The 10592-nt window shown below is 35.3% G+C and overlaps 1 protein-coding gene across 1 annotated transcript; it reads left to right on the forward strand.

The window, feature by feature from the left end:
• Window positions 1-2393: 2393 nt before the first annotated feature.
• On the forward strand, window positions 2394-7767 carry LOC142349353 (uncharacterized). Its single transcript, XM_075400836.1, has 5 exons — window positions 2394-2403; window positions 3051-3293; window positions 3597-3752; window positions 6391-6626; window positions 7099-7767. Exons 2-5 carry the CDS (start codon window positions 3059-3061, stop codon window positions 7540-7542), a joined length of 1071 nt encoding a protein of 356 aa, XP_075256951.1. The 5' UTR covers window positions 2394-2403; window positions 3051-3058; the 3' UTR covers window positions 7543-7767.
• Window positions 7768-10592: the final 2825 nt, after the last annotated feature.

A 10592-nucleotide genomic window follows, 5' to 3' on the forward strand; every position in this document is an offset into this window, starting at 1 on the left:
TTTAAGTAGATTTGAATATTTTTGTGGACTTCTAAAACCTTTAAAAAGATGTTATAATTAGGTCACAGATAATTCTGACATTTAAAGGCCGCAAATTTCCCGCTTAACCCAAAGCAAGCTTTTCAATATCCTGTTTTTTGAAGTATTTTTGTAATTCAGCAGCTCGCAGAGTTTCAGGGGAAAGTAAATTAAAAAATTGTTTCTAGGTTGTTTTGATTATAAAAAGAGAAATCGTGATTCTTTATCCAACCAAAGCGTTAGGAACATCCTTGCCTTGATTTAAAGCCCATTTTATTTGATTATCTTTCATTGGTGCTCAATTTCAAGCAATCAATGTCTTCTGGCGTTTACTTAACAAGAAAATGTTACAATTTGATGTAAGAATAACATCAAGGACAAACAAAAAATATTCCGAAAAGAATATGGCTAAAATCGACAATAAAGATGCAAAATTGGTTTAATTTAGCGGGGTTGGGTGGCCCAACATTACATTTTCCAACATTTTGAAAATAAAATCATTTTTTCAAGAGACTTAAGTTGGTGCTGTTCGTGTGCTTCCAAAATGCATGAAAGTTTTAAATTTCAATGAAGAAAACTCAGCCTGGCATTTATATTCCCCATTTCTAAAAAAATTGAATTGAGTGTTTTTTCTGCTGTCGTATGAGCGGTTTTCTTCTACCTGAAGTGTTTTAATGATAGCTGGGATGTTGAGCTATTATTGGCCTCCTCTGTTTTTACAACTCAGTTTCTTTGGCAGATAGAATGAGTTTGATTGCTGCCGAGTGATGTTGGCAGCAATCAAACTGTTGGCAGCAGTTAATGTAAACGTGTGTATCGTTTCTTATGAAAAATTTTACCTTGACCATTCTCTTCTAGAATGTTCTTTTCCTCGCTGGAGTAATTTGACCTCTCGTCGGAATGAATTGGTTGTTTTGGTAATGGTTATTACGTGCAGCAGCCCTCTTAATGATTTACTTTGTTTTAAGTTTACGGTTCAGCGAAGTTGCTGAGAAACTTTTGAGGAGGGACAAACAATTGAGGCGTTTTTTCCTCCAGCTCTGGGGCTAGCCTCTTTTGTTAGACTATCGACAACTAACATCAACCCCTTGCCTGTCCCTTGAGAGCAATTAGTCCGTCTTTAGGCGTTTATGTAAAATAGGTTTTATCAGTTTCCCGTTATGCTCGTTTATTTGCTGAAACTCTGTTAGTGTTGCGTTTCTTGTCCATTAGAATAAGTGATAGATTGCGTTTCACCGTTTTGTTTGATGTGGGCTATATTACACCAATTGTGTTTTTCTGATATGGTAGCTTTATTCGGAGAAGTGCCTACGTTCCGAGTTGTTTCAGGAATTCTTGTGGCTTTTTCCGTAGCGTCATCTGGATTTTTTATTCGAACCATATAAACTCTCCCACTCACTTCAAATCTGCTATTTGTTCACTCATTCTTATACTTTCGATTAAGCTTGCCGTACTTATCTATTATCAGTTGAGTGAGTTTTGTTCGCTTGTGTGAATATTTTTGTTACATCTCAAATAAAAATGACCTCATTTCCTCGTTCTCAGAACCTTTCGCGTAATTTAATCGAAGGAGATAGGTAAATGATATTTTTGTTATTAATTGCTCTCGAATGAGAAGCAATTATTCTAAACATGTGTGTGTTTTTTTATGCAAACTTTTCGCTTGATCGTTTGCGCTTTTCTACTAGAATAATCTTTTACTTCGCAATTACTTTTTCACCCAATTTTTCTTGATTTTTGAGTGGTTTCAATTGCTCTCACTCCGAAATAAAGTTTGTTGTTCAAACAAAACCGATTGTTAGAGAGTAGATGACAAGGCCCTGATAGCCCAGTGGTTAAAGACTCCGTCGAGGTGACGGAATCGGACTCAGGAGGTTGGGGTGCGAATCCTACCTTTGGATGATATTTTTGCACCCATAAATGTATCTTGGCTGCAGCCCCTGAATTTAAATTACGCCGCCTGTCATTCGAGAGCAATTTTTCCGACGTTAGTCGGTTTATGTTACATGCAGTTGTTTATCTTTTCCTCTTTACTGATCAAATGATCAGATAAACCGTCTTCAGTTGTTCAATGCAGCTGCTGTATAATATTTGCAGAAATAATGATCATAATAGTTAGCATAGCAATATTTCTAACATGGCGGCACCCATGACACTAATTTGATCAATGGACACATCACTTTGACGGCTTATCTTATTCGTTGGTCATTTGTATTAAACGTCGTTACTGTATACGATGACCTTATCAGTTACGTAATATCAATTTCATCTTCAAGCGTTCAAGATCTATCACATCATCAAAGTTGAATTTCGTCACAAATTTTAAACGATTTACTTTCTTTGATTTAATCTTGTTGCAAATTAATGATTTTCATCTTATTAAATTTACGGCATTAGAAACACCGGTTCGAGAGCGTATCGTGTTCAAGAAAATTCGTTTAAAACATTTTATCTTGAATATCTTGATGGCAATTCAAGTTTATTACCCAAGTATCATTTTGTTTAATTCTGAACAGGCATTTGCAGTTTTTAAGTTGTTTTTCTTCTTGAACTTGAATGTCAAATATTTTGTCCGAAATTAAAACAGTACAGTTTTTTCGTCGTACTTCGAGTTTTATGCTTGAGTGGTTCTGATGCTACAACGTATGTGTACATGGCTCTTTAATTTTGTTTTTCAAAATTTTGCTAATTAATGCACTTCGGGTAAGTTACTAGATCAAATTTTATTTAAACAGAACATGAATATCCATCCCGGAAATGGAATGAAAACTATTGTAGCTATAATAAAATAGTTAGTTTTGGTGACGTAAGAGCTTATCAGATACCTGATTAATGTTTCCGAAATGGTGGGTTTTTCTATTGAACGCGACAATACCGACTTTTCAAGAGCAAAACAGTTGACGTTTTTTTGCGATTGAAAACGTAGCTATTATTGCGCATGTATTGCACAAGGTTTCGTTTTTTTAATGAATTACTTCAATTTTGTCACGTAATTCAACCAAATCAGGGAATTTTGACGGTGAGCGACTTTCAGATTGTGATGTCTGGTCTGAGTGAAGGTTGTGTGTTTGCCCTTGGGAACCCTCTTTTGGACATATCAGCCGAGGTCACCCCTGAGTTCCTGGACAAGTATGGTCTCAAGTCAAACAATGCCATCCTAGCGGGTCCAGAGCACCAGCCCATGTACCAGGAGATGATTGACAACTGCCCCGATCATATGTTCATTCCAGGTGGTGCCACACTCAACTCAATCAGATACTGCCAGTGGCTGATTGGTAACTGATAACTTATTTTGATTTCATCAACTTCGAGTTCGAAAACATTCTTACGAAAGTTTAGAATAAACTTTTACATTCTAAATTATTTAAGTTTACGTGAGCTTCTGTTTGTAAAAAAACTCCATACATTTAGAGCGTGTTGTTTCTCAGAAAATTGTAAGCTGCAACTGAAATATCGAAAATAAAAAGAAGAGAAGAAGCACTTAATAAGAGAACTTGATCAGAGAATTTGATAAGTAATAATTACTGAAACTAATTAAAACTCAGCTATTTATTTGCAGATATTTGCCTTCGTTGTAGGTGAAAATCAGCCACTGGCCTGTTCCTTCGTGGGATGTGTGGGTAAGGACGCGTATGCCTCTACTCTCAGGGACCTCTGTGTGGCAGACGGAGTTAATGTCCAGTTTTACGAAGTGGACTCACACCCCACTGGAACATGTGCAGTATGTATCACGGGTCAGTTCAATTTGAAAGCGTCTTCATTTCTTTGGAAGTCTGAAAACATTGTTTAGTGGCTCTCAAAAGAAGTATGTTACGATTTTATTTGTCCTGTTGGTCTTTATAAGGCAACTTTTTCGTACTACCAACCTGTCTGATAGTTTTTTTAATTTATCTCGAACGAGGTTTGTAGCCATTGTTGCAAACGTGTTTGTGTGTTTATCATGCAAAACTTTTGTTGAAATTTTCCGCGCGGGAATAATCTTTTGCCTCGAGTGGCTTTTTCACGCTTGACTTCTTAATTTTTGCGTAATCTGATTCTGAAATTAAGTCTGTTGATAAAATAAGGGCGATTGTGAGCGATCGGCGATTGGCAGCCGATTGGCAGCCGATAAGGGCGATTGGCAGCCGACTCGTATCCGGGAGGGTGCTGGTTCGAAACCCTTCCCCTCTGAATTAAGTTGCCCCGCCAATGCCTCCGACGTTAGTCTGTTTTTTCTATTTCACCCCTCGGCCCAGTGTTTTTTGACCCCCACTAGTAAATTGTGTTGTCATATAGCACGTGCGTGTCGGGGTGAAAGTTATATGCCCAATCAGCTGGGGATCGAAACAGAACAGATTCGTTTTTATATTCAGTCACCTTGGCGGATCGATTGTTTTAACTGGAGTGCCTTTAATTTAATCTTTTTCGCTTTTGCGAGGAGTTATCGGGTTTGCTTTATAAGATATTTTTTGACAAAGTATGTTTTAATAGCAGCGCAGCGGTAGTAAGGCTATTATTGGTATGTCTCATCGTAGTTTTTTTCTAATTGGTCGTTTTCCTCATTTTCGTTACGACCATTCGATCACGCACCAAAAAGTCAATTACGACTTTTTCGATGACTTCTACAATTCTGCGTTACATTTCTTACAGCATTCTGCACAGATTTTTAGGTCAGGCGTGCGATAAGTCTTTGAGCTTACCTCACTCAATGAAATAACTTCTCGGTCCTTTGTGTGTTTCTGTTTTTGGTGTATTGTGTGAACAGTTTTTTTGAACCTACATACGGTTTTCAATTAATGGCTTGTTGTTTGTTGGCTCGTAAACATTTTTGAATGTTAGTGTATGTTTGGTATATTTATTTTGGAGTTTGTGTTTTTTGTGGTCTCATAATGAGAGATGACATTAGCTGCTTATGAAAGTAAAACAACCTATATAATTCGTTCCGTTATGTTATATCAGCTGATGGTTTTTGATTTTGTATTTTCTGCTTTTTCCTCTTGTTGACGTGTAGTTGGCTTCTTTGGGAGTTATAACTGAACGTATCGAATTTTTGTTGATATTTTGACGGGCGAAAATTTTTTGAATGGGAAATTATTTGTTTTAGAAAAGTAAATCAGTGGGTTCTTGAACCTTTCCTCTTCTCAGGTTCTCACAATGTTGATTTGTAACGCAGTATCATTGATGACAGGTCCCGTCTCTAATAAACTACGAGTTAATTTTTAGTGGTTTTAACTAAGGATTTTTTTACTATAATAGTATATAATTTCTTATAAGTTTTGTCTTTGGTATTTTGCCCATATTTGTTCTTTTGGTTGTGTTGTCACATTGTTCCTTTAATCTCGTGTGCGTGAGGCCATTTGTTACTGTATGCTGTAAGCGGTATTGGTCAATTGTGGGAAAGTTTTTAGCACCTTTGCTTACGTCACTAAAATCGTGTCCGGGCAAAACAGTCCCAGACAAAACAGTCGCAAATTAAAAAATATTCCCGACAAAACAGTCCCAGACAAAATGGTCCCAGACAAAATAGTCCCGAATGAATATCGAAACATTTGTAAATATGTTCTCGAAACAATTAACAAACAAAATCTAGGAGTTAAGCTTCTGAATGCATTGATATGAATTTAGTTTGAACCAAAAATTTGTTTCAAAATACATAATTTAGCAAAAACTATGTTGTAATCAGCTTAATATTTGTTCAATGAAATACAATAATATGGGGTAATAATAATACAACAATAATATAACTTAAGGGGTTTTTGTTAATTGGTGTGAATTTGCTTAACTCTATATTTAGTTCGGGCTATTTTGTCTAGGACTGTTTTGTGTGCTTTCTTGGGACTATTTTGTCGGGGAATATTTTGCTATTTGGGACTGTTTTGTCTGTTCACTCACTATAATCAATTGACTCGAGCACTCACTTATTAAACCCAAATTGAGAAATGCAAATCTTATGGGAATTAAATAGATGTCAAATTACTGGAAAGACATTTGTGTTTGAAATTTAGTTTGAAATTAGAATACAGTTTGATCGCAGAATCTCATTTTTTGTTGTTTGGGAAAATTAGGTGTTCTTTTGATAAAAAATTTTTATCTTCTCGAGCAATCGTATTAGAGTTGATCTCATCTTTTTATACTAAAATTGTTGATCAGTTAAAATTTTGTTAAATCTATTGAAAGAAGAAAACAAACCCACTGGTAGACGCGTCTGTCCCTGTTTGAGAATCTATCAAGTTTTAAATTATAAAGCTTGAACTCTTCTGTTATTTTGAAAGTTTCCTCTCTGCTTCATTTGAAACACAATTAAGCCAAAAATGTTGATAAATGGGGCCGCGGACGCACATTACCAATCCTCCTCGTCTGAAGTCATTGTTTGATAATTAAACTACATTTTAGGCCATGATAGATCCTTGGTGGCCAACTTAGCAGCAGCTGACCTGTACAATAAAGACGTCCATCTGAAAAGTGACGAGATTTGGAGTTTGGTGACTAAAGCGAAGATGTTCTACAGTGCTGGCTTCCCATTGACTGTCACTCCTGACGGGATGTTGACTTTAGCCGAGTATGCGTGTGCCAATGACAAAATTTACTGTCTCAATCTGTCGGCCGAGTTCATTTGTCAGTTTTTTCAGGTTGAAATCTAAGAATAATGAAACGCAGTAAAAACAGCGTTGCTAATTAATATATGAAAACTGCAAAATTGTGTACCTGCCTTCAAGATGCAAAAATTTTTAATAATGACTTTAAATTTTAATTGAAGTTTAAATTTTAATAATTAAAAATTTTAATAATATAAGCTTCAAAATTTTAATAATTAAGATTTTATAATGACTATCACTTCTGCATCTCTGTGAAATGGTTCTGCTATAGTGTAGCAGAAAGATGTTTGTTTAATAGGTATATGTTAAATCTGAAAAAAGATTATTTTTTAAACCGCTTTCTTTTTGTATTGATTGATCGGCAGAAGAAATCAACTACAGCATTGAATAAGTGTTTTAGCTCAAAATTTCACGCCTTCAACTTAAAGTTTAAATCTAATCTAATCTAAAGTTGTTCGCATAAAATCTTGAATCGCATTTACGACAGTGGTATCTTTTGCTTTAGGAGCCTATGTCTAAACTGCTCCCTTATACAGACTACCTTTTTGGCAATGAGACAGAAGCAGCGAAATTCTCCGAGGCAAACGGGGGTCCCAAAGGAGCGGACACACGAGAAATCGCCAAATGGGCTAGCACCCTGCCCAAGGCAAACGAAAAGCGAAGCAGATTTGTCGTATTCACTCAGGGCTTGGATCCAGTCATCGTAGCCTCAAAGGGAGAGATTGTTCTAGACGTGGCAGTATCGAAGTTGCCAAAGGACCAAATCGTTGACACAAACAGTGCTGGCGACTCGTTCGTTGGTGGATTTTTGGCTGGTCTGGCCCAGGGTTGTGAACTATCGAAATGTGTTCAACTTGGTCAAGCCGCGGCGGCGTATTGCATCCAAAAGCCGGGAAGTGTTTTTGTGAAAGAGGACAGAGAATCTGTGTTGTCCAAAGCCGGGTTTTAAATTATGCCCGTGATTTCAATTAACCAAGTAAAATTAATCAATTTGACTCCATTGGTTTTATTGCGTAATCCTTTGTTTTATGGATTGGTTGAAGTGTCAAAATGTCCTGTGATATTTAAACTTTTTTTGACTTTGTGGGCACAAAGATGTTGAATGAATATATAAATTGTAAATAATCAAATTAATATATGGTGCAAGCCTTCGTAAAGAAATATTGATGGAAGACCCTTCTTTGTCAAATCGATAGATGAGAGCAAAAATAAGCTGTTCTAGATTTATATAGCTGTCTATCTCTTCTCTGTCGCTATATTTTACAACCGTTAAATTTTCGTGACGTAAGCAGCATTTTTATCTCGCGAAAATATTACAGCTCTGGGCTCTTGTTTTTTAATACTTTTTCTTACGAAAAAAATCGCTAGTCTAAAAATCGACTTTTCTAATTACTATCAAACCTTCGTGACAATTTAAGTGTATATTTAGGCATTTATACTTTGTTGCTTTAACAGTTTTTGTTAATTTTATTTTTTGCATCAGTTTTTGGCCAGGATTTTATTCGATATATTTTGGCAATTTCAACTTAATCATTACCTGTTGGTTATAGCACAGGTAATGTGAAAAAGATATTAGGTCAGTTTTAGTAAAATAAGTTGAAATCAATTTTTTGCCCCTGACAATCTTTCAAGCCTTTCATCAAAAAGTTGAACACTTTTTTGTTAGTCATGTGCTGAAATCGTCTTGCGTTTGTGCAATACTGTTGCTTCATTGTCACTTTGCTACACAGGTAGTTTGAATTGAACAATTCTATTTTTTTTGACGTCTAACACTTTTTTATTAATAGCTCCGAGGCTATTATTGGTTTTTACAATTCAAAGAATTTGAATTGTATGGGTTCGCTGTCTCGTTCGAACGAGGTTTGAGACAATTACTTTGAACTTGTCTTTAAACTGAAGTGAGTTTTTCACGCTTCATTTCTGAGTGATTTCAATTGCTCAAACAAAGTTTGTAGCAATTATATTAGACCTGTGGTCTTATGTGATTTTTGCTTGACTGAATTTTTTGATATTTCGTCCTGAAGAACGGGATAAACAGGTAACACCCGGAGGGCATTAAGGGCTCTAAGAGCGTTTCGGCTGGCTAGACTAATTATGCTGTTCGCCAAAAGTTTTGGAGACATGGTTTGATTGGCGGTTCTATTAGTTTGCCCCCTTCACGCACCTACTAAATAGTTCAGTCGTCCGAGAGCAATTCAGCCTTGACAGTGAGAAGAATTTATTCTAATGGCGCTTTCATTAAATATTAGCCAAGGAATGGTGCTCCATTCTCAGAATTAATTAAAGCTATTTCGTGGTTTCAATTTATATCTAACGTTTTTAACGCCGTTGACACTAATCGTTTCAAAAAATTATGGCTGTTTTTTTAGATCACCCGTGTTTATAGTTGTTCATGTTGTCCTCTGAATTCATTGCGAATGGTAGGTTTCACTTACTTCTGGTGACGCTTAATTGAAGCTATTTAATGGGTTGAATTAAAATCTATAAATTTTTGAATAGCTTTGACTAATTTTTTTAGAAAAAAGTTCTGCCCGTCTTTGAAGTTCTTATTGTTGTCCTATCAATTAGTTTCGGTCGTGACTGGTCTTCTTGTCTCTCTAAAGTGTTTTAATTAAATTTGTTCAATCTTTTTATTTCACGTGGAACGGTTTTAATGACTGGCATATGTTCAAAAATTATCAGTGAGTTTGATCTTTTTCTAATTGTGATACTCATTCGCGTTCTTATTTAGTCTTATTAATGGCAGATGTTATAGACTTTCGAGTGATATAAAGGTTAAGTTATTTCATCTTTTAATTAGCGGCCTTTTTATTTTGGGAACAGTTGCTTTGAAAAAATTATTTTTTTTTACCTTAAACCGTGCTTATTTATCAATTTGGTAAGCAGCCATTGGTCTCAGTTTTGACAGGCCTCCTTGTTCTTCTCGCGAGACTGCGTTACAACTTCTTAAGTTTTTCCAGCGTGTAACCAATTTTATTTTTACTTTGAAACATTTTCTAAATTTAAATTTACTATTAGTTTATTAAATTTTTTATGTATATATTTTTACTAATGCTGCGTTTGTTCCTTCGCAGCGCTGCGCATTCGTTATGTTTATTGTGTTTTATTACTTAAATGTTTTAATATGCTTTTAATAAGTGACAATTTTTTGATATAAGGGATCGATTTATAGTCACCTGTTTAAAAGAGTTTAATGCCATTTTTTTGGAAACCTTTAGTGAAATCGACTATAGCCAATTTTCTCATCTTTATTCTTTTTTACTTATTACTTATGTTTTGTTGGCGCGGATATTGTTTTTGAAAAATTTGAAAGTGAAATTTAGTGCATGCTCTTGACTATCAAAGTTTACTGGTGCATGTACTTGTGTTTTTTTGGTGCATGCTGTGTTGACTTTAGAAATGTTTTTTATTAAGGTTGATAAGTAACGGCAGTGAGAAGTCAAATTAGAATGTTGGTTTTAATTAGGCTGGAGTAGTAAAGGGAGCGAAGAAGTGTGTTGCTTTGAAGCGTAAGTTTTCAATTTAACTTGACAGCGGAGTGATAAAATTGTATTTGAAGATTTTGATTCTTGATAGCGAATTTTTTTCAATTGCGACTATTTGACTTTCAGAGTTTCTTTTCAGAGTTTCAGAGTTTCTTTTTTGAGTGCTATTAATCTGATAAATGTGTTCTGATTGCACATATTTGCAATCGCTTGAATTCATCAACGGGCACCTAATGTTTTTTATGAATTTGATACTACTCGTCATCAAATATTAGTGAATGTTTGACTTTCGACTCTTCAAATAATAATCGTCATAAATAAGTGAATATTTTGATCTTTGGCTTTTTTTATTATTTGGTGTCGTACAACTTGGTATCGTTAATGACAGGTCTCATTGGTTGATAATGAGGACTTATTTCATCTTAATAATTGTTTCGTTCCGTAGCCATCTCGTTCCGTATCTTAACTTATCTTATTTGTTTTCCAGAAGTATCAGCTAGATTTTGATGTTTTC

The sequence above is a fragment of the Convolutriloba macropyga genome, chromosome 11 (assembly GCF_964194025.1).
Source record: "Convolutriloba macropyga chromosome 11, txConMacr16.3, whole genome shotgun sequence".
Classification (NCBI taxonomy): Eukaryota; Metazoa; Xenacoelomorpha; order Acoela; family Convolutidae; genus Convolutriloba; species Convolutriloba macropyga.

Bases quoted from the DNA above. Each gene is read 5' to 3' on its own strand.
- LOC142349353 (XM_075400836.1), top strand. From the start codon at position 3,059: ATGTCTGGTCTGAGTGAAGGTTGTGTGTTTGCCCTTGGGAACCCTCTT. The intron at 3,294-3,596 runs GTAACTGATAAC...CCTTCGTTGTAG, and splicing joins ATACTGCCAGTGGCTGATTG to GTGAAAATCAGCCACTGGCC. The intron at 3,753-6,390 runs GTCAGTTCAATT...ACTACATTTTAG, and splicing joins ATGTGCAGTATGTATCACGG to GCCATGATAGATCCTTGGTG.